Source organism: Nicotiana tabacum, chromosome 8, assembly GCF_000715075.1.
Source record: "Nicotiana tabacum cultivar K326 chromosome 8, ASM71507v2, whole genome shotgun sequence".
NCBI lineage: Eukaryota > Viridiplantae > Streptophyta > Magnoliopsida > Solanales > Solanaceae > Nicotiana > Nicotiana tabacum.
In genome coordinates, this window is record NC_134087.1 from 91,472,370 (window position 1) to 91,496,965 (window position 24,596).

Below are 24,596 nucleotides of genomic sequence, written 5' to 3' on the forward strand. Positions count from 1 at the left end.
TGAGCGACTAAAACGGTGCCGTTTAGTTACTTAAATGACCGGACCGGGTTGGGGAACGGGTTTTGGGCTGGTTTGGTCGGGTAAAGGGTGAAAATGTTTTGGGCCTGGGGGAATTCGAATTAAATTAGCCCAAAATCTGATCCCCTTCCTTTCTTTTGTTTCTTTTTTCTTTTCTTTTTATTTCAAAATTCCTTTTTCTTTTCAAAAATTAAAAATAAAACCTAAATTAATCCCTAAACCAAGTTATCTTACCAAATTAAATTAATTAACTCTATATAATAATTACCACAACTAATTAAATACCAAATTAAAAGAAAACTACCAAAATTCGAAGCTAAACATTAAAAGTGCAAAAATAAGTTATTTTTTGTGATTTTTTCATTTTTGTAAAACGGACTAGATTACTAATTAATCTAAAAAATGTAAAATTAAATCCTAAATAAAAATGCAATGTATTTTTGTATTTTTATGATTTAAACAAGATTAAAATTGCACACGAAAATGCAAACAATCAGGAAAATTCTACAATAATTTCTAAATTAACAAATAATTAAAAGAAAATAAATCTAATTTTTGGAATTCTGTAGGAGTAATTCATGTGAGCCAAAAATCACATGCTCACAAATACTGAAACAAGAGACCAATTATTTTGAACTGAAATAAGAGAGCAACATGCTTTCCTAGCTTAGTTGGTTAAAGCACTCGCTTAGTAAGCGGGGGTCTTGAGTTTGACGAGAGTGTTCTTTTCTTCTATATGTTTATATTTCGTCTTGGTTGTATTCGTTCCTGCAACGAATACAGTCGATACACAACTTGCATTTCGGGTTGGTTGTATTCGTTGCGCGAACGAATACAGTTGATACAGGTTGCGAACGAATACAGTTGACACAGACTGTATTTGTTGCGCGTTAGAATACAAGTGATACATGTTGGTAACAATTGAGTAGTAGTTACGAATGTTAACTAGGCAAATTATAGTTACTAATTAGACTCAAAATTGTAGTGCTTCATAAAAATTCCTCTTTAAAGTAAGGGATCGTTACACAAATAACTGGTCGGATTTAATGTTTACTTTCTCTAGTCAGTATACATAGATTATACATTGATTACACATAGTTATACATATATTATATATGAATTATATATCCGGTCGGATTTAATGTTTACTTTTTCTAGTCAGTATACATAGATTATACATTGATTACACACAGTTATACATATATTATATATAAATTATACATATATTATATATCTGCTGGCTATTTTTAGTTTAAAAAATTAAATGGATGATTTTTTGGTTAATTCATTCAAATAATAGGCCAACGGTTGCTAGTTTTACATATGTTTTTGTAAAAATTGCACGGAGCGCCCTATTTGGTCGTCCCCATTTAACCTATACCCATTTTTTTTAAAGTTTTAACTTGTACCCACTTTTTAAACAACTTCAGCCTCCTTTCTCTTCCTCCTTCTCCTTCTTCTCCTTCTTCTTCTTCTTCTTCTTCTTCTTCTTCTTCTTCTTCTTCTTCTTCTTCTTCTTCTTCTTCTTCTTCTTCTTCTTCTTCTGCTGCTGCTGCTGCTGTTGTTGGTGTTGCTATGAAATTTCAGTTCATGGGATGATTACCATAAGTATGTTTATCAGATTATTTAAAAATAAATTATAAATAATTACGTAATTCTATTCTTTTCACGTTTATTATTTCCAAAATTTATTAGATACTATTGGCAATCTGATTATTTTATAGTAGTAATACACTATGAAAGAATAAGGTGATTATTTATCTAGTATGTTAGAAAGTTTTTTCAAAAACTTCAGCTTGTATAGTGCTGAAGTTTTTACAAATGAACTAAATAACTTCAACATCTTCTGCTGAAGTTTTTGAAAAAGCTTTATGACGAAACTAATGAATCCAGGACAAAAAACTTCAGCTTATTTAGTGCTGAAGTTTTTACAAATGAACTAAATAACTTCAGCATCTTCTGCTGAAGTTTTTGAAAAAACTTATCTAGGACAAAAAAAATTCAGCTTATTTTAGTGTTGAAGTTTTTATAAATGAACTAAATAATTTCAGCATCTTCTGTTGAAGTTTTTGAAAAAGCTTAATGACAAAACTAATGAATCCAGGACAAAAAAAACTTCAGCTTATTTAGTGCAATTACAAACAAAAATTTCAACAAATAGAGAACAAAACTTCAGCTACTATGCTTAAGTTCAGCAATTACAAACAAAAATTTCAGTACACTTGCTACTTCAGGCCCGTCTACTAGAATGCTGAAGTTTTGCGTGATTGTCTTTGCTACTTCAGCCCCGTCTACTAGAATGCTGAAGTTTTGCGTGATTGTCTTTACTACTTCAGCCCCGTATGCTGAAATTACGCGAAAAAGTGGGTACGCATGCAATGTTTTTTTGCAAAGCGGCAAAAGTTAAAACGTGACCCAAAAAACGGGTATAGATGCAAAATCTATCATTTAAAACAAATAAAAAAAAAAGAGAGAAAAACTTAGTTAATTATCTGCAGCAATTATAAAATAAATAAAAATGTGTTTGCTTTTAGGCTCAGATATATATACTATATTTTACTTTTTATGGAACTATATATATATATATATATATATATATATATATATATATTGTTGAAGATGTGGTAATTAAACAGTTAAGTCAGGGTCATATTGCGTTGTAGGCCAATAATGAAAGTTTGGACTGCGTAAGTAGAAGCCCACTGGGAAGAAGCGAAATGGTGCACTGGAGGACGGGACATTGTAAAAGCAAAAGGGCTTTCTAACATATTTAGCCAGTTGATATATATATATATTTATCTGCTATTATTTTATTGGAGTGGTTATATTGTATAAAAATCTCAGAATAAAAGGAGTTTAAGTTCTGTATATTAACAGTATAAAAATTATTTACACAATGAAGTCACTTAAAATATAATAATAGATAATTAATTTAATAAATATTGATTTATATAATATAAATAAATGAAAGTAACCTGCTCATAGGTTAAATTTACAATGATAGTGTAAGTATTCATTATATTATCCATTCGCGTAACTTAAATCCAAACAAAATATGTGCACTTTAAAATCATAACACTTACTACTAAACACAATTTAAACTCATAAAAATGCTGAATAATGTACAGGTTTGAGTTTATACTATTCCGAGTTCCTACTCCAAGAACATTACGAGGTCAAAATTACTTCGATTGAAGGACTAGCTAGGCTAGCTTAAACTGTTCTTCTGAATGGAGCATTTGTTAAACACCAAAACATTTACGCATGATTTAAACAATTCTACCTAACTCTTCACTTTTATTCTTTTCCTTAGCTCACCTTGTCAAGCCAAGCAATTTCAAGCTCCGTAAAAAGACCAAAAGCATTAATCACAGGTTCGATTCTCACCATTCTTTACACTACGGTATAAGCTCATCCTACCTCAAAAAAACTATAGAAAAAAAACAGTGGGGCGCTGGCGCTCTCAAGCAAGAGGATGACGGACCAATTCCCTATTAGTCAATTTGGTCTTTCTTGCTAGCTGTAAAAGAAAAAGGAATAAGTCAACAGACAACAGCTCTTGCACTAAAATAGAAATAAGACCTTTATATTGGCACTTATCCTTTTGACCCAAAAAGAGAAAAACAAGTATGGGCACAATTCGACCATATTCTCACACAGTTGCATGTGAAACTAGGAAAAAGTCCACTCCACTGTCCTAAACTGAATCCGTGTTTTGTTTTGACCTTCAAGAAACGGTCAATTCCTCCAAACACCAAACAACAAATAGCTCACGAAAAAGGGTCAAATATGTCCTTATACTAATGAAAAAGGTCTAATATTATCCTCCGTTATACTATCAGTCCAAATATATCCTAACGTCATACTATCGGTCCAAATATATTCCTGACATCATGAAAGTGGTACAAACCTACCCCTCCCCCGTTAACTGTTTGCAACTACCAAGTTCAATTACTTTAAAGTTCTATCATTATTTTGAAGACTTCACTTCCTCTACTTGCTCTTGCTTTTCAAAATACTTGTTGCTTCTCTGACCGATCCTGGAATTGTACGTACATTTCACTTGATCTTACAATTTTGTGTTTTATTTTGCATTTCCTTGTGTTGCCGCTGAATTTGTAGGACCTATTTAGGAAAAATTTAGTAGCACGTTTATTTTAACATAAAACGTAAAGAGAGAAAAAATGGTAGCCTTCCAGAAATGTGGTGAAGAGAAAGAAACAAAAAAAATCAACTCTCGTGTCTAGGTTGTTTTTCTTTCTCACCATGGTCGATTTTGAAACCTTAAACTAGTTTGCTTGTATCTTTGTTTAGTTTTTTATATAAATGTATTTTCGTTTGTATAAGCATGAATTTTGAATAGCAAAATCAGAATTTTCTCGGTTCACGTTGTTTCATATTATCTTTAGCTGTTAGCATTTCTTTTGATATAGTTTGTTTGTGTATCTATGATCTGTGATTTTCTTCAAATGAAAGGGAAAGAAAGGTTGTGGGGAAGGGATGAAAATGGAAGTATAATGGTGAGGTAGCAATGAAATATTGTCATAGGGAGGCAGTTAACGGAGGAAGGATAGGCTTATACCACTTTTATGATGTCAGAGATATATTTGGACCGATAGTATGACGTTAAGGATATATTTGGACTGATAGTATAACGGAGGGCAATATTAGACCTTTTTCAATAGTATAGGGACATATTTGACCCTTTACTACTTGGAAACTCGACCCCACCCACCCCACTCGGTTAGGTCAGAGGAAAAAGAAGCATATGCTCCACAAACTTAACTAAAGGCAAAAGTTAGGACATAATATATATATATATATATATATATATATATATATATATATATATATATATATATATATATATATATATATATATATATATATATATATATATAAGAATACACTAAAATTTAAATAAATTAAATTCTAAACTCATAATGTCAAAGGTACAATAAATTTCACTCTAAAAAGATAACTTTAGAAATTCAGCCATGTCAAATTTAAATCTTGAATTCGGTCAGAATTAATTGTTTTTTGTTGCCAAAACCTTTTACATCTCCATGTAGCCGATAATTCACTTCATGGTTCAGTATTTATGATCCATCATGGCCTTATTTCAATATGTCTCTGTATATATTCGGCCATTACTTGAAAAAATTAACCCATGATCAGTTAATCACTAGTAACAGATAGCATTTTCCTTTTATTCCACATTATATATATTATTACACTTTGACGTCCATACAACGGATAGTTTCATTTCGATAGAGATGGGGTAAGGTTTTCTAACCTAATCACTTGCTTTGAGTTTGATTCTTTCGCAAGGATTACATATTGCAATATTTAAGCAAAGTTGGTGAGGGGAAAATGTTGAATTACCATCAGATAGGGAAAAACAGAAAAAATGAGCAACTGCAAAGAATTTTATATCTTCCAAAGAACGACTAGGCCTTAAGCACCATCCTTCATCAAGCACAAGTAAATGAATTTTACTACAATATTATGAGTTTTCTTTTAACTCACACAAACAATATACTACCGACCAATCCAAACGTGCAGATCATTTTAACTCCACCTATTTCCTATCAAGCAAATGGAGAGAAAGATCTATTTCATTTGGGCAGAAGACATCCACAGTTGATGTTCTTAATCGCCAAATTATGCTATCAGTCTAGGGTTATTGGCTTTTATCAATATGTTCGTTTTCAGCAGCAATCCTACCCGAACCACGACCAGTCATTTTACCAAAAGATCTCACTGCAGATAAGCTCTTAAAACTACTACTGCCCTCGCTTAAGTTTCTTGACCTCCTAGACTTCCTAATCTTGGAAGAGTAGATATCATGGCTTGTGTCTTCATCCTTTTCAAACTTGATAACTTGCAATTGTACAATTCTACTACGGCAGAATGGACACAGAGGTTCGGTAGGACTAGTCGTAGTAGTATTAGGCTTGCTATGACAGCACAAGGCCAGTATGCAATGTGCACACATCTGGTGCCCGCACTCCTGCACCTGAATTGTGCATAATTGATCAATGCATATACAACAAACTTCTGTATCACTCACCTGCAATCAGATAATTCCTAGTGAGTACCAAAGACTTGAAGCTTTGTGCAGATGGCTCTAAGCTAAAACTAGCTTAGCAACTAACCAAAGAGTATAATACAGAGAAAAATAAGAAATTCCCTTGCGTTTAAAACATGTACACAGTAGTTTGACATTCTGAAATTAATTCAACATACTTCAGTACTTCATAGATTTATGAGTGGTAATTACCTCAGAGATATTGTCATCCATCCCATCATCAGAATTGATTGGCGAATAAGCTGTTCCTTTTAAGATGTTATTTTCCCTCTCCTTGTTAGCCTCCATCAGGGTACGTTCTAGCAAAGACTTTGCCTCTTCATTGAGCTCACTGACGAACTTCAATGACGATGGCCAGACAAGAGGCTCTGCGGATGAAGGATTCAGCAAAACTGCGCACGCACCATGTTTGTATCTTAAAGCAACTGTGAATGGTATTCGCCTGTACCACAATCATTACATTGCATATTTAGATAACCAACAAAATGAACTATGGTGGAGTCACGCAAAGATCATATTCAGATTCACTATTATTAAGCTAGATCAACTCAGAATAAATTGAACAACAGGGGAATTTACTCGTCAATCAAAGTTCAGGACTCTAAACTTCGTTTTATAAAAATTGGAAAAGATCATAAGAGAAAAAGAAAGATACCCTGAATCATCTCTGTGTGATCGATCTGCACCCCAGGCTAACAATTCGCGGATGCAATCAAGAGAACCAGCTCTTGCAGCCAAATGAAGTGGTGAGCTACCGGGGAAACTGTTTTTTACGGTTGAAAAGAAATTACACATAGCTATAAGTATAAATACAAGCTAAAAAAGCAACAATTCAATAAGAATAAAAAGGAAAAAGAAGTCTTGGACAGGATGATTACCCGTATTCACCAGTTGAAGCATAGACCAAAGCACCATTGTCCAGTAAAATATGAACACATTCAGGCCGTCTTTGACGTGCTGCTAAGTGCAAAGGAGTTGCGCCCTTACCATCTTTAACGTTCACAAACCGGGCATATCCCCTAATAGTTTAATTCCAATACAGCGACTTAGAATTATACAACATGGGAACAAAACAAGTGAATTCTCAAAGAGGCTTTACCAGGAAGATGCAACATGAGATGTCCGAGCAGCAGAAAGAATTTCTTTGAGACAATCAGAGTGCCCATAATAGGCAGCATAGTGCAAGCATGTTCTTCCATTAAGCGAATCAAACATCAAAATCTGATCATAATTTTCACAATTAGGCCCAAGAATTTTCAAAAGATACTTCACTTATATAAATGGAGAGAAGAGGTCGTTCTTGCCAAGATAAATTTGCAAAAAATATAACAAGGGTCTTAAAAATAAAAAGTAAATACAGATAAAAAAAAAAGGGTAGTATGGCATACATTAGCCCCTGCTTCAATAAGCTTTTGCACACAAGAGAGCTTCCCGTGCATGGCTGCCAGCATCAATGGAGTCTAAAGCAATAAACAGCAAAATCAGGAGAAATTAAAAAATGTTTAAGAGCTGCTCAATGGAATCAGAAATCATCAGACCACATTTTTTTAAAGGAAAAAAGAAGGAAAAGAGAAGAAGTGGTCAATGCTAGAGGAATTTGCGAAAATGAAACAAAAAGGTGAAATTTTCTTCTTTTTCTTCCATCAATTAGAAATCAACCAAACAAATAAGGAAGAAAAATACAATAATCACACCTGCTTATACCGATTCAATAGATCAGGATTGACGGACTGGTCTATAAGCATAGAAACAACCTGAAAGAACATCCAAACCCATTAATCGTGAACATAAAAGTTTTAACAAAAACATACCACAATAAAGGGATTAAAAACAGAACCCACCTCAACTTGACCATTGGCAGCAGCAATATGTAAAGCAGACTGGCGATCATAAACCCTAGAACGATGAACAAGACTCGAGTTTCTCTCCAGCAGAGTCTTCACAGTCTCCACGTCACCACACTGAACAGCACTGAATAACCCATGGTCATCACTTGTTCCACAACTGAGTCCCTGACCCATCTCACCCCTTCACAATAAAAATCTGAATTTCTGTTCTGCTTTGGGGCAAGGAGGAGGCACCTCTAGCACCACCGTGGACGGAGGTCGTGATGGTGGTGGCAGAATTGGGAACTGTGAGAGTCTGCAATTGTGCATATATATGGAGTTCCAAGGGGAAAATGAGAGGTGGGATGTGTGAGTATTGAAGTCTGGAGCTGCCCGCAAAAACGACGGCGGGGAATAGCGGGCAGCTGAGAAGGTGGAGTAGGAGCCGTCAACAGGCAGCAGTCAGATACTTTTCGGGCAGTCGGATTCTTAAATAATTATAACAGCAAAATCAATGGCGTTCTATTTATGGGAATGAGCCGGTCAAACTTTTTATTGTTACTGATTGGTCTCCTGCCAAAGTAATCAGGATTTCCACATTTAGAGAAAATTCTCGAAGGGCAAGAAAATTGTCTCCTATCCATAATTCATTGGTCGGGGAAATAAGAAATAAAAAAGAAAAAAATACAAGTATGTATACAGGAATCAGGGATAACGCATACCTCGATTTCCCGGTGAAGAAAACAGGATGAGGGCATGAACACACGAGATTGGAATCGAGGTTGGGAACCCTTTGTATCGAGACCCGTAAAAAGTGAGCGATGTGCTCACCATCGAGCCTGATAAAACGACGCACCCCGAATTCAGGACGAGTTCTAAGACCTCGAAACATGATGAACTATTATACATGACGGATAGAGGGCCATGATATTCGCAATCAACCGGATATTACGGTGCGGATCTCGCTCAATGTCGGTTACGGATCAGTAATTAATGAGAAAGAAAGATTCTTACCTTTTTTAGACATGTACTAGGGATGAAATTCTCCTACTATATAAATGGAAAGGTTTTCTTTGATAAGACTCATTGTAGCACGCAAATCAAGAAAATACAAATTCATTTTCTACTTTCTAGCTATTGCAAAAAAATTTACTTAACTGTTTGCTCTTCATTCGTAATTAGGTTCGAACCAAGGGTCCGATCGAGAGCAAAATAATTGTTCACCCTAGGCTCGGGCCAGGCTATAACATTGCGAAGGATTTGGTCATTCATTTTGTCCTTAACTCGTTATCTAGGATTCCTGATTATTTGTGTTGAATCAATCCACATATCCTTAAAATCACGTACGAATTTAATTATTATCCGATTTAAGAGTAAATAGTTTGGCGCCCATCGTGGGGCTAAGGATAATAGTGGTGATTTGATACGAATCTCCATAACACGCCCTATTTTATGCGTGTTCTTTAAAGTCTTAATTTCAGGTTAGCCCAAAAATGTCAAACTCTCACTCTGCCCACTTGCACGTTGACGCTGAGTCCGGCCATCAAGGAAAAATATTAATTTGGTGCCTAGCAACAAGGTGTGTCTAACAGATCCCAACGGCGTCCCAGTGGCCTATCTGGTCGATGGTAACTCACAGGTGGCCATCGACGTTAATTTTTCAACTGATCCCGAAAAAAGAGTTCGCGGGGACCCTGACCAGCAGCTCGAGAAGCGCCAGAAGGTGAAGGTGAATGGGTAAGCCTGCGGTTAATCGTCGAAATGTTGCAAGCTTAACAGGCGGCAATAGCGCAGCTACAGAATCAAGGCCACACCCTCAGCAAGGTCAAGCCCAAACAATCCCAAGAAAGCACCGGAAAAAACGAACAAATCACCGAGAGACAGGGTGAAGCTAAGTCCGGGGTCAACTTCGAGATAATGAAAATGCTTGAACCATTAACGAAGCGGGTGGAATCAAGTGAGAAGAAAATTGGGGCTAATGAAAAGAAAGTGGAAACATACAATTCTAGGGTCGATCAAATCCTAGTAGCATCCACGATATTGAAAGGGTCAGATTCCAAGAAGTTTATCCAGAAAACTTTTCCTCCGAGCGCGGCATCGAAGACGATCCTAACGAGGTTTCCTATGGCCGATATCCCCAAGTATAACGGAACCACAGATCCGAATGATCATGTGGCCTCCTATATCCGCGCAATCAAAGGGAACGACTTAGAAGATGATGAAATCGAGTTGGTATTACTGAAGAAGTTTGGGGAGACTTTGTCCAAAGGAGCGATGATAAGGTATCACAACGTACCCCCAAATTCAATTGACTCGTTTGCTATGCTTGCAGATGGTTTCGTGAAGGCCCATGCCAGGTCCATTAAGGTGGAGACCAGAAAGTCGAATCTTTTCATGGTTAAACAAAGAGACAACGAGATGCTTGTGAGCACTTAATTTTTTACCATATTTAGATTATTTATCACTTTCAGTATTTAAATACTTTTTAAGTTTAATCTTGATATTTTAGCTTGTATTTCACTTTTTTATATGTTTTATTTGATAAAATTGAAAATCACGAAAAAAAAAGATTTAATTTGGACTAGTTCTCCTAAAGTCTTGCTTTGTTCAAAAGTCAAAATCATGACCTAAATTGGGCAAAAGGCTGAACCCAATAGCCAAAAGCCCATTTTTTTCTAGCCCAATCCCCTAACCCTGAGCCCCTTCTCCTACCCTAAAGATAATACACACATACGGTCAAAGGGAGAAGGAGACAGCCACTGCTTATCTTCTTCTTCCTCGTGAAAACAGCCATTCACCTCCATTGAAGAGACCTAAAACCAGCAGCCCTACCCCTTCTGAACCCTAGAGGACAAAATCACCTTAGAGTCAAGGCAAAAGAAGGCCGCTGCGGATCTTCTTCTTCCTCGCAAAGAGCTTCAGCCGCACCTCCATAACACCCACGGCTAGAATTCTTTTTCCTTCTCCAACACCCATGGCCAGAACGCTCCCCCCCCCCAAAAAAAACACCAGCGACTCACCCCATCTCCCTCATCCCTTTTTCTCGCCACCGTTGCTATATGACGAAGTAGCCGGAGGTGACTGGCCTCCATTAACACCAGCCATCACCTCGCTACCTCACTTCTCCTCTCTCATCTCCTTGTTTTTTTAAATTTGGAACTTTCATGGAGTAAATAGTAGATTTGCCTGATTGGTTGGTTTTTGGCCGAGAAATAACATTTCCGGTAGCCATATACCATTGTTGTTCATTTTGGCCGGAGTCACGTCCTTCGCTGGTGAATTTACTACCTTTCTGGCATCTCTGCACTTCGCCACTATTTTTTGGCATATTTCTCGACGAAAACCAACCGAGCAGCAAACTCCGTCGAAGATCCGGCGAAGCTTCTATGTCGAGGTTCTGTTCGAGGACGACGGCATTGGTTTCGTATTCCATTCACTTCATGGACGATTTGATGTACAAGTTCCCTTATCAATATATAGAAGACATTGAGGTTCATTTTTAGCCTTTATCTTTTTTAAGATTTCAGAAAGTCTATAGTATTTGTTTTTATCGTATGTTAATGGTTTTGGTTTGAACACAAAGGATCTTAAATAGCTCACCTTTCTTTATTTTGTCTATGTCATTTGGTTGCCTAATACGTTGGAGGTTGGTTGGTTGCGTGACATGACTTTTGCAACATTTAAATCCAGCTAGTTTGTTTGATGCAGTGAATATTTTGTGTTGGTAAATGTCCTGTTCTCGTAACTTTCTTTAGGCGCTATTAATAATAAAATATTGTGATTATGGGTACAATTTCTGTGGCATGGTCATAATAAATAAATCCCAACTCAAGTGTGCATTTCACACGACTTGACCTCAACTTCAAATAATAATAAAGTAAATATGTTGTAAGTTGTGGGTGTGTTTCACGTGACGCTATTTGCAATATGTACAAAAACAATGAGTACGCGACATCGCGACTTATTCAAATAAATTCCATATACACTAAAAGGCGATTAAATTAATTGAAAGTGGTTAGAAGTTAAAAATGCACAATATGTTTAAATATATATTAAATCAGATAATTAGGCCAATTATTGATAGTCGAGCGACCGTGCTAAAATCACGGAATCCGGGAATGCCTAACACCTTCTCCTGGGTTAACAGAATTCCTTACACGGTCTTCTAGTTTTTGCGGACTTTAAAACAGAGTCAAACTTCCTCGATCTGGAATTTAAAATAACCGGTGACTTGAGACACCATAAATTATTCCAAATGGCAACTCTGAATTAGATCAATAATCTCATTTCGAATAATGTCACTTTAATTGGAAAAACTCGAGCATTCCTTCGAAAAAAAAGGTGTGACAGCTCAGGCAACTCTGCTGGGGAACAAACCCAAAATCTCTGGTTCAAGGTTCAGAATTCGAACTTAGAATACTGTTATACTTGGCTTTTATTTATTATCTGATATTTATGTGTTTGAGCCTAATGTGCAAAATGCCCTTTTTTTACCGCTTTGATATTGTTTGAACTGTATGTTTCTCCGGCTTTGATATTCTCTCTGAGCCTAATGTGCAAAATGCCCTTTTTTATCGCTTTTATGTTTCTCCCAGTATGTTACCCCCTCCCCGGCTCGAATTGTCCGTTCGGGTAAGCCAGGTCTCGAACAATACACCCCAGGGTTCAAACCTTGAATGGCATCACCTCATGCCGGATCCCTAGTAGGTATGTTTGTTTGCATTACGTGCATTTGACTTTGGGGACTCAACACAGGGGTTGGGTCCGTCTAGGACAGGTGTACCCAGATTTAAAAGATCATCCTGATGTATTTTACGTGCTACTTGTGCATTTATTTGTTTCGGCTTGCTTATTGACCGGCTTCTAGAATAAGGAAAGAAAATCAAGAAAAACCAAGAGTGAGGTAGTAGAGAAAAATTTACCCGGTTATGAAAAACCCAAGTATTTGAAAATCCCAAAACTCTGCCGAAATTTTGAAGAAAAAAAGAGAAAGAAAGAAAATATCATTTCAAAATAAGTCATATTTTCTTATTGTGTCAAAACTGGCCGAACTACGCGGGTCTGATTCTCACCGGATGTGAGATACATAGGCAAACCTCATCAGTTCCGAACCCAATTTTCAAAAATACAAAAATATTTTTCTTTAATTTCTTCTTTAGAAGTATTTCCTTAGAAAATCCCAAATAAAAAAAATTATAAAAACCAAAACATATTTTCTTTCTTTTTAGAAGTCTTTCATTCGAAAAGAAAATCAAATAAAAAATCAAATCAAAATCCAAAAATAAGTTTTTTCCTTCTTTAGAAGCCTTTCTCCGAAAAAATAAAAATAAAAATTTTCTTTCTTCTTTAGAAGTCTTTCTTTTCAAAAATTCTCAAAAAAACAAACAAACAAATCAAATTCCAAAAATAATTTTCTTTCTTCTTTATAAGTCTTTCTTTCAGAAATTTAAAAAAAAAATCAAAATCCAAAAAAAGAGTTAGCTTATTTCCTTTTTTCTTGATCTTCCCAAACTACGCAAGATCTAATTCATGTTTTCATATGATACGTATGGAAACCATATCAGGTTTGATCGACCATTTAAAAAAAAGTGTCAAAAAAAATGATAATGATGATGATAATAAGGACCGAGTGAGTCCATTTTAATGTGTTCTTTGTTTTGAATGGTGAAGAAAGTTTGAGGTGGTCAGTTTGTGGTAAGCTACAACACATCCATAATTCACAAGATCCAAGAGAGAAATGCCAATGACAACTGACATTGAAGTTGTTACGAGTGGTCAAGAGACCCAGGGTCAGAGGGTTCAACAAGCGTCTATTGTGATTGAGGAAAATAGAAAACTGAAACAGCAAATGACTGAAATGTGTCAAGCATGGGCCAATGGCCAAGGACCGCCCTTTTCTATTCATGGTTTTCCAGAGTTCACATCCATCTCGACTACTACCATTCCAGTCTCATTGTCTGATCAATCCTATCCACCTGGGTTCAGTCTTTATCCCAACTATATGACTACAACTGGAACTTCTGTTGCGCATTCGCAAAGTGTGCCATTGACAACCAATCAGACAACCACTACTGCTATGCCCGTCTTCACCATCCCACAACCGATAATGATACAGAAGAAAAGTCATGAGTCACAATTTGCTACCCAGCAAGAACAGTACCACTCATACCTATTTGATCTTTCTACAAAGATTGAGATGCCTGCCTAAAAGAGTGCACAGGAAGAAATAACCCAAAAATGAAAAGCTTAGAACAACAGCTGAAAAACATGCAAGGGTTGGCAGGTCAGAATAGTATTTCCTTCAAGGATCTATGTATGTTCCCCGATGTCCACTTGCCACCTGGTTTCAAGACTCCTAAATTTGAAAAGTATGATGGACATGGAGACCCCGTAGCCCACCTGAAAAGTTATTGCACTCAACTAAAAGGTGCGGGAGGAAAGGAAGAATTATCGATGGCTTATTTTGGGGAAATCCTTATGGGGGTAGCCTCTGAATGGTTTATGGATCAAGACACATCTCGCTTATATGTCTAGGATGACATGGCCCAGGCCTTTGTCAAACAGTTCTAATACAACATCGACATCGCTCCAGACCACAATTCCCTTTCAAACCTGAAGAAGAAACCAACTAAAAGTTTCAGGGAATATGCCATTAAATGGAGAGAGTAAGCGGCTAGAGTTAAGCCACCCATGGATGACCATAAGCTAATCATTGTCTTCCTTCAGGCTCAAGAGCTAGATTATTTTCAAAACATGATGACCGCAGTTGGCAAATCCTTCTCGGAAGCAATCAAAATTGGGGAAATGGTTGAGAATGGCCTTAAGACAGGCTGAATTATAAGTCAAGCAGTTCTCAAAGCCGCAACTCAGGCTGTCCAGATTGAATCTGCTAATTTTAGTGACACGAATGAGAAGGATGAAGAAACCATGATGATAGCAGGGCTGAGAAGAGGTCCTAGGAGAACATCTCGAAGGTATGACCAGCCTCATCTGTTTTTCAATGATTCCATTGAGCACTACTATCCCCCTTAGAACCCACAATACTCTGTTACTCCACTTCAGTATGTTGTCCAGCCACCAAAACACCCTAGAAGGCGAGCACGAGCATCACAAAATATCCACCAGCCTCCACAAAATTTTCAAGTCCCCTATAACTCACATCCAAGCCATGGGTATAAAGGGGAACAAAGGTTGAAAGATAATTTTACACCTATAAGAGAGTCCTATGCAGGCTTGTTTGAGAAATTAAAGCATTATGACATGATTTCACCCATTCCTCTAAATTATGTACACCCACGTGCAAGAAGCTTTGACCCTTCTAAAAGGTGTGAATACCATTCCAATGCCCTAGGGCACAATATTGAAAGCTGTCGGGATTTGAAAAGAGAAATAGAAATGATGATCCAGGAAAAACTGATTGTGATCCAAGACAGTGACACCCAGAATATTGTGGAGAATCCTTTGTCCGCACATGATGATGCACACTTTGTAGGGATGACACGTGGTGACATGGAGTATGAGAATCCTCTCGGGAACTTGTCGATTGAGGTTAATGAGTTTGAAATTGGAGAAGGTCCTGGTGATTCAGATGAGCAAATTTGTGGCTAAATGTTAAGCTTAGCAATTGAAAAGTCATTCCCCTTCCCTAGGAAGGAATCTTGGTAGCTTGTTTTGATGTTTTCTCTATTATCTAGGTTATTTCAAGATTTTTTATGTTTTATTGAGTCAAACCCTTCCATCCCTCTATTTTGTTTGTGTGAGTCTTGTCTGTTTGTTCTGTTGCTATTTTTATTATCTGGGTTATTTTAGGGTTATAACTCGGATTTTAGGTTGTTTGTCTTGTTGTCCAACTTTCCATCCTTTACTCAATGAAATACAGTTTGTCCTTTTGTGTCATTCTGTATTTAATTTTTTTCCTACTAGTTCTAGTGACATGCATGAGAAATTTTTGGCCAGATCCTAGAAAACTGATTTAGTCTTGAATTGGATAACTGAAAAAAGACATTTTTGAGGATGAATAAAGAGTCGAAACACTTTGGAATTAAGCTCGAGTAAAATTCATGTGGAACTAGAATACTCATACACATGGAGGTTAATGATCTTTACCTTCAAATCATTGTGAAGGTCGGGTTTGAGGAAGAATCAATTGAAGTTTGTTGAAAAATTTGACATTAATGGATGGAAAGTATCTTTCAACCACGACATACCAAGAAGATAGACATATTCATCAATGCTGTGATCGTGAAAGGATACTATGTTTGGCATTCTCGAGGTTGGCAGACCCTTTTTCTTCTATCCAAATACTTTATACCTTTCATTACCCTTTTTTGCGCCTATGTTTTTTCTTTGACCATCCTCTTTTGGAATCAAGTTTAGAGTTAAAAGTGCAAAAAATAAAAATAAAAATAAATGAAATAAAAGTCCATGCCCCAAGATACAAACTGGGGCAACTCTTAGAAAGTTCAAGTGAAAAAAAAAGAAGAAGAAAAGAACAATCAACGTCCTTGCCACCAGAAAATAAAAGTTGGGGCAAGATGTTTTGAAAACAAAAAAAGACAGAAAAACATAAAGAAAGATGAAAAAATTAGTTCGGTCAGATGTTTGAACTACATTTGACTTGATTCCTTTGAAAAAGGATGCATCGGCAGCCTTACACGGTTCGGTCCAACCAAATAAAAACCAAATAAGAATTCATTAAAAAAAAATAAAAAGATAAAAAAAATCCAGTATCTAAAACTGGGGCATGAGTTTGTTTTAGTTTTTGAAAGAGTCGATTCCAAGAGTTGTAAGTGTACAACCCATCATTATGAGTCTACTTTGAGCCGTCATGCCTTCCCTTCTTTCTAACCCTATCGAAAAACCTTCCAAATAAAGATGTCTCGATATGCCTTCAAGAATACGAAGAGAAACATGCAATGAGCAATAGTTGTCAAGAACACTATCAAGTTGCTCACAAAAAAAGAATGAAATGAAAAGAAGAAAAAAATAAGAGTCTTACTAGTGAAAACTCTCACGGGCACCGTAAAGTGACGGTAAGTAGAGATAAATAAATGGGAGAGACTTATTGGTGAAAACCCCTCGAGGCAACACTAGTCGAAAGTGAGTCATGAAGCTGATGCAAAGAATTTGCATGAACAAGCCCGACTTCAAAGGTCGTAAGAGTGGTAAAAGGGAAGATTTGATCAGTTTGATAGATTAATCCATTAAGTCAAAAATGCATGTCATGATCATTGAGGCTAGTTATTGAATAAGAAAAAAACTCTTCCTTTTGTCCTTCCCGACAGGGGCATTTCTTGTTAATACTGTTTCTTTGCATTATTGTGTCCCTTCACTCTGAGTCAGTCCTTGTCAAAACAAGCAAGAAAAGATTTCAAAATCTGCTGCCACCATTTCAGTGCACAAATTAAATTTAGCCAGCACACTCAGTTGTTACAGTCTACATGCCTTGAGGATTCATGCAAAGGTTCCCCCTCAAAAGACTTTTGCCAACCTACTTGGCTAAAGCAAGCAAAGATAACCTCAAGGCTAATAAGGGATTCTCTGTAGTATCGAACAAGGACTATGAAGTGTGCACATCGTACAAAAGGCACTTACCAGTTGTGATTCTCTTTGACAAACAGGTTGCTCAAAAATTAAAAAGCCGTTCAAGATATCAGAAAAGCTCGCCTAAGCAAAGATCTCAGTTGGGATAAGGCTGATTGAGCCACAAATAAAATTGGTACTAGGTGTGAACCAATCAGGGCTGATACAGAGCAAAAGTCTCTTGAAAGCAACAACAAAGTCTCCCAGCAGTGCAGCCAACTACCAATACAGGTGGTCTTCCAGAAGCGAATAGGTACAATGCCAAGCTGCCAAGGACATCAAGGCCACAAACCGACCACTTTTAAAACTGACAAAATTTTCTTTATCTCAAACAGAACAAAGCAGTGCAAGGAAAGTGGTTCAAAAAAAAGAAGAAAAAAGAGAAACAAAGAAAAAAAGAGAAAAGAAGAGAAGAGAAGAGCCGACAAATGGAAGTTTCTCAAATCTTTGCCTTTATTTGTCTTGCTAGTATGCATAAAATTTTGTCATTGCTCTTCACATTTTTTCCTCCTAGGGTAATACGTCCTAGTGTGATGGATTTTCCTTCCAATAAATATCTTAGTCTGATGAATCTTTCTCCTAAGATAAAAGACCCTAGTCTGATGAACTTTCTCCTAGGATAAAAATCTTAGTTTGATAAATCTTTATCCTAAGATAAGAAAACCTAGTCTGATAAACTTTCTCCTAGGACAAAAATCTTAGTCTGATGAATCTTTCTCCTAAGACAAAAATTCTTAGTCTGATAAATCTTTCTCCTAAGATAAAAAGCCCTAGTCTGATGAACTTTCTTCTAGGATAAAAATCTTAGTCTGATAAATCTTTTTTCCTAAGATAAGAGACCTAGTCTGATGAATTTCTCCTAGGATAGAAGTCTTAGTCTGATGAATCTTTCTCCTAAGATAATAAATTAGAAAGCCTAGTCTGATGAATTTTCTCCTAGGATAGAAGTCTTAGTCTGATGAATCTTTCTCCTAAGATAAAAAGCCCTAATCTGATGAACTTTCTCCTAGGATAAAAATCTTAGTCTGATGAATCTCTCCTAAGATAAGAAAACCTAGTCTGATGAATTTTCTCCTAGAATAGAAGTCTTAGTCTGATGAATCTTTTTCGTAAGATAATAAATTAGAAAACCTAGTCTGATGAATTTTCTCCTAGGATTGAAGTCTTGGTCTGATGAATTTTTCTCCTAAGATAATGATGATGATGATGATAATAATAATAATAATGATAATAATAATAAAAAGAAGAAGTCTAGATTTTTTTTAAAAAAGGTATCAGTTTTAGTTTCCTTAAGTCATTAATCTTTAGTAGTCAGAAATGCCCCTCTACTATCAAATATTATTTAAAGTTACCCTTCGTTATACTAATCGATCAAAATTGTCCTTACCGTCTTACTATTAAACATATTTACCACTCATTTGACGGAAGGGACACATGGCAGCCTTCTAGATATTTCTAATACCCAACCAACTGCCCATACTGGATACCCAGTATCCATGATTCTACACCTGATCCATCCTCAGACTTAATCACTTAAAACCTCGTCTCTTTCTCTTATTTTATCTCCTAAACAAGAGAAGCTCATTCCTCCATGACTCTCCACTCTATGACTAGGTGCTTTCAAATTTCTTACAAATTGAATCGTTTTGTTTCGGAGTATAGGCTAAGAAATTGCTTTAAGCATTCCTTATTTATTGCCTTGATTTCCAAATCAGAAATTACAAAAAAGAAGAAGAAGGAAATTTTGTGTTGTTGGATGCTTGAAAATCCAAAAATTAGTTTGATTGTTTGGAGCTGCTCATTGAGTCAGAATTTAGTAACTAATTTGAAGAACTAGGTAAAAAAAGTCGAACTCCAACTGATGGGTTTTTAAGTTTTCAAAGTTGGAACAATTTTTTTTTTTTGGTAATTAATTGACTTTATTTACCAAGTAAAGTATGTACAAGAATCAAACGAACAAACACCCCACTGGACATGCAGCCCCAGTTTGGGTCTTTCTACACTTCTACTTTCCTACTTTCCTATCTACTATCATTGTTCCATTGTATCCGGGTACCAGTTTGCTTTGGTCATAGTCCTTTCTAACCTAGGAAACATGGTGGCTCTTAAGTGGATTTCCTGAATGATCTTCCTGACTATGCTTGCTGCTGTTCTCTTTTCCTGTTTGAAAATGACATTGTTTCTTTCCTGCCATATATAGTAAACTGCAGCAGCTAGAGTCATTCTGCATAGAGCTGCTCCTTCACTTCTTCCTTTTGCTACTCTTTGTATCCATGTCAGCTCTTCTTGCCATTTCAACTTCTTCCTCTGTATTCCTTGCCAATGTAGCAGTTGTTGCCATATTGTTCCTGTCATTTCACATTCAATGAATAGATGCTGGACTGTTTCAATCCCTTGTTGGCATAGTGCACATGTGGTCTCTATATTTACTCCCCATCTTGCTAATCTTTCCTTTGTTACTAGTCTTTCCAGAATTGCAAGTCTCAATTTGAATATCTATTTTGGCTTCCCATAGTTATTGTATATTACTTTCCTCCAACCTACCTTCTGAAACCCCCATGCATGGCTTTATACATTTGTTTGATTGAGAAGCTATCTATCCTCTGCACCTCTTGTTCAGTGTAGCCAACATTTTCAAAATACTTCTTTGCTTTGAAGATCTGTTGAATGACCCAAGATGCATTCTTTGGTGTTGTGCTCCATATTGTATTCCCTTTTATGTAGTAAGCATTTACCCATTGTATCCATAACTTTTTCTTTTGCTTGCATATGTTCCATAATAATCTGCAAATTGCAGCTTTTTCCATAGTTCCACATTAGTGAAGTTCAAACCACCTGCAACTCTTGGACAGCACAGTTTCTCCCAAGCTATCAATGCCTTCCTAGTAGGCTATGTGTTCCCTGACCATAGAAACCTTCTACATATTGTTTCAATGAACTGAATAATCTTCTTTGACAATATAAAGATCTGAGCCCAAAAATTTTGAATTGCAGTCAAGACACTCTTTATAAGCATAACTCTCCCTGCATATGACAGGAATTTTGTTGTCCAGCATTGTATTTTGTTCAGCATCCTGTCAATCAAAGGTTCACATTGGATAATTGATAGCTTCTTTGTGCTTAAAGGTACCCCTAAGTATCTGAAAGGTAACTCTCCCTTGTTGTATCCCTGTATATCCATAATCTTCCCTTGGTTCACAAGATCGACTCGTCCAAAGTATATGCAGCTCTTGTTTTGGTTTGCAGTTAGTACTGATGCCTCGGAAAAGGTTTTGAATTGTTGATGCATTTCCTTGACTGATTGTATATCTCCCCTGCAAAAAAGTAACAAATCATCAGCAAAACCTAAGTGTAATAGATTGACTTTAGCACACTTAGGGTGGTACTTGAATTCTTTGTTCCCCTTTAAGTTTTTCAATAGTCTGCTCAAGTATTCCATTGCTATCACAAACAGTACAGGAGATAATGGGTCACCCTGCCTAAGCCATTTCCTTGCTTCAAAAGGTTTTGCTGGTTGCCCATTGATGATTATTGTATAGTGCACAGTACTGATGCATTTCATTATCCACCTTACAAACAATTCAGGGAATCCCAGTAATTTCATCATTTGCTCTATATATATCCACTCCACAGAATCATAAGCTTTCTGCATATCAATTTTCAGCATACACCTTGGTGATATGTTTTTCCTTCCATAGACTTTAACCAGCTCATGGCTCATGATGATGTTATCAACTATCATTCTCCCAGGGACAAAAGCAGTTTGGCATTTTTCTATTAATTCTGGCATGACTTCCTGTAATCTTGTTGTTAGGATCTTGGAAATTATCTTATATAGCATTGTACAGCAGGAAATAGGCCTAAACTCCTTGATATTTGTTGGGTTCTTCACTTTAGGGATCAAAGTAATAGTAGTGCAGTTTATAGCTTTGCACAAATCTATACTTTCAAAGAGTTCCAGTACTGCTGATGTGATATCCTCTCCTGTTATGCTCCATGTCCTCTTGAAAAAATAGGCATTATATCCATCACACCCTGGTGCCTTGCTATCATTTATACCCTTCAAAGCTATCAGTACTTCTTCCTTTGTGACTGGCTTTATTATCTGCAATTGTTGTTCCCTGCTCAGCATATTCCCACTCCTTATTATATCTGGATTCACTACTGGTAAAGTAGATGCTGCTGTACCTAGTAATACTTTATAAAACTGTAGGATTTCCTCTTCAACCTCCTTTGTGTTATGCAGTATGTGCCCTTCATTATTTGTAAGTCTTCCAATATGATTCCTTGCCTGTCTGTTTTTCACACAAGCATGAAAATATGCTGTGTTGGAGTCCCCCTCTTTTAGCCACTTGACTCTAGCCTTTTGTTTCAGTATGCTTTCCTCTACTTCCATCCATTTAGTCAGCTCCATTTTAGTCTTCTTTTCTACATCAATGACTGCACTATCATTCTTTGGAGATTGCATACTTTGTTGCATCTGTGTCAGTTTATTTTTTGTTTCTTTTATTTTATCCCCCACACTCTTGTATTCTTGATTGTTTAACTTCTTCAGTTCACCTTTCATTGCTTCAAGCTTGTACCAAACCTTTTGCATCTTGTTGCCCATATGTTCCCTCCTCCAGCAGTGCTTCACTATTTCCTCAAACTTCTGGTGGTTAGCTAGGCAGTTAAAAAACTTGAAAGGTCTCTTTACCTGTACAATATCTTCAGCCATAGTTATCATCAATTGGCAGTGATCAGAAAATTCAAGTTGTTTGATGATCCCCTCCATTTGAGGTCGCTTTTGTATCCATTATGCATTGACTAAGATTCTATCAATTCTACCGTGCACTGTGTTATTTGTCCATGTGTAGTATCTACCTATTGTTCTCATTTCAGACAATCCAGCCTCCTCTACAAAGTTTTTAAAGTCTCTCACTTCCACATCTTGTACTGGGTTACCTTGTACTCTATCTTCAATGGACATTATTCTATTGAAATCCCCCATTAGAACACTTGGCCACTTTACTCCATTCATTATCCCCTTGAGCTCATTCCACATACTCTTCCTATCTTGGATGTTATGTTTACCATATACTGCAACAAACAAAAAGTTACTGTTACATTGCCTTATAGTTATCTGCCCTGCTATGTATTGATCATGCACTTGTTTGACTTCAAACTCCACTCTTGCCTGATCCCAGACAATCCATATTCTCCCACCTGGTGCTACTTCATAATTTGTTATCCACTTCCAGTCTCCAAATATTTTCCTCATTATTGTATCAACCCTACTTTCTTTAACTCTATTTTCCAGAATTGCTATCATTGCTACATTATTCTCCTTATAGAAAATTTTTAGTAGTTTTTGCTTATACACCTTATCCATGCCCCTTACATTCTATGTTATAATGTTTGTCATGCTATATTTGTTGTTTTGGAATTATCTTTACTACCTTGTCTGCTCCTCCTGCTTCTCACCTCTTGTTCTTCAGAGAATAACATTATTTTCTGGGCAGTGTCAACAAGTATTTTAAATGCATTGCCTATGTTGACTTCCTCTCCCCTTTTGGCTCCCATTTGTTTTTTTGATGCAGACCTTCCACTAGCAATCTGCCATTAATTACCATCATCTTGTTGTTTTGGTGCTAATTCTTCTTCTATTTCAAGCTGCTCTTTGAACCTTCCTTGTCCATCTATCCTATCCACCTTTGGATCAAGCTTCCTTACAATTTTCCATTACTGCTTGGGCTTCTGATTATTTATCCTCTGTTGTCCCTCTTCATTATGTTGTTTCTGTTGCTCCTTACATGAGTGGCCAAGTTGACAACATTCTTGGCAGTATTGTGGCTTCCAATCATATTGCACAATCTGATCAATCTTCTTCCTAGTAGGGTCACATAGTTTTATTGATCCTGGTAAAGGCCTAGTAATATCCATCTCAATTAGGACTCTTGCATATACAACTCTATCAGTCATAGTTGTACATGCATCAACATATAGAGGTTTACCTAACCCACTCCCAATCTTGCTTAGAGCCTTATTACTCCAGTAACTAAGTGGCAGTTTAGGAAATTTCACCCATAGTGGGATAGTTCTGAGGATTTTATCCTCAAAATCAAACCCCTCCTTCCATTGCCTAATGATAATTGGTCTATTATTCATTGTGTATGGTCCATTCATCATAACATCATCCCTTTCTTCAATACTATGCATCAATACAATGAAATAGCCATCGCTATGGAACAATACCTTCGGCTTCTTAATTTTCCCCCATTGTTGAGCTATACATCGCTCAACTGCTCCAATTGTTGGGGTGTTTCCCACAATATATAAAATTAATGCTCTACTCTATTTCTGTTGCTCCTCCTCTATGTCATCTTCCAACAATTGTACCACTACCTCACCATCTTGTACCACTGGTGGAATATATGAGAGATTCATTCCTTTAGCAGCTAGTTTGTTCTCAATAAATAATCCAGCCCACGATCTTCCCCCAGCTCCCTGCGTTTGCTTCTCCTGCATACCCTTCTCATTTCCTTGTGCTTTGTTACTCTATTCCATAGTTACCTTTGAATTTACTGTTCCATTGCTTGGATTTTTGCTCGAACTTGCCTCTTCAGCTCTGATCTTCCCTGCATGTGTGTTTTTTGCGCCAGAGTTCATCATTGGTGTCACTCTGGTCACTGTCTTCTCTGGTGTTTCCAATTTCAGCTGAGCGGTGCTCAGATCTGGCCAGTTCATTTCACTATCACTTTCTATATCTGGGTCATCTTCTTCGTTCACTTTCTCTTTAGCTTTTCCTGATTGCTTTCCTTGTTCCTTAACGTTGATACTCGTGAATTTGCTAGTGTTTTTCCTTGGTCGCCCACTTCCTCCCATTTTCCGACGAGGCACAGGTTAAAGCACTTAACGTACGCCGAGAGAGAAAGGTGACTTTTCTCAATGTTCTCTCAACAAAAATTATTAAAGTGTTGAATTATTCTACTGAAATAATTATCTGGGTCTGTTTTGTTGAGCTAATATCTAAGATTAACTATTGATTATTAGCTTGGTTAAAGAAGATTTGCAATTAAAAGAGCTGTTGGGTTCCTTGT

General features: G+C 36.7%; 2 protein-coding genes across 2 annotated transcripts; both read right to left on the reverse strand.

Moving 5' to 3' along the window:
- Positions 1-5,455: 5,455 nt before the first annotated feature.
- On the reverse strand, positions 5,456-8,580 carry LOC107779184 (putative E3 ubiquitin-protein ligase XBAT31). The gene is made up of 8 exons (XM_016599552.2): positions 7,951-8,580; positions 7,804-7,863; positions 7,498-7,569; positions 7,209-7,330; positions 6,988-7,128; positions 6,765-6,872; positions 6,302-6,551; positions 5,456-6,091 (listed from the first exon to the last, which is right to left on the reverse strand). Exons 1-8 carry the CDS (start codon positions 8,128-8,130, stop codon positions 5,702-5,704), a joined length of 1,323 nt encoding a protein of 440 aa, XP_016455038.2. The 5' UTR covers positions 8,131-8,580; the 3' UTR covers positions 5,456-5,701.
- A 14,658-nt stretch (positions 8,581-23,238) lies between these two features.
- Positions 23,239-23,715, reverse strand: LOC142163212 (uncharacterized). Its single transcript, XM_075220474.1, has one exon. It carries the CDS (start codon positions 23,713-23,715, stop codon positions 23,239-23,241), a length of 477 nt encoding a protein of 158 aa, XP_075076575.1.
- Between the last annotated feature and the right edge of the window lie 881 nt (positions 23,716-24,596).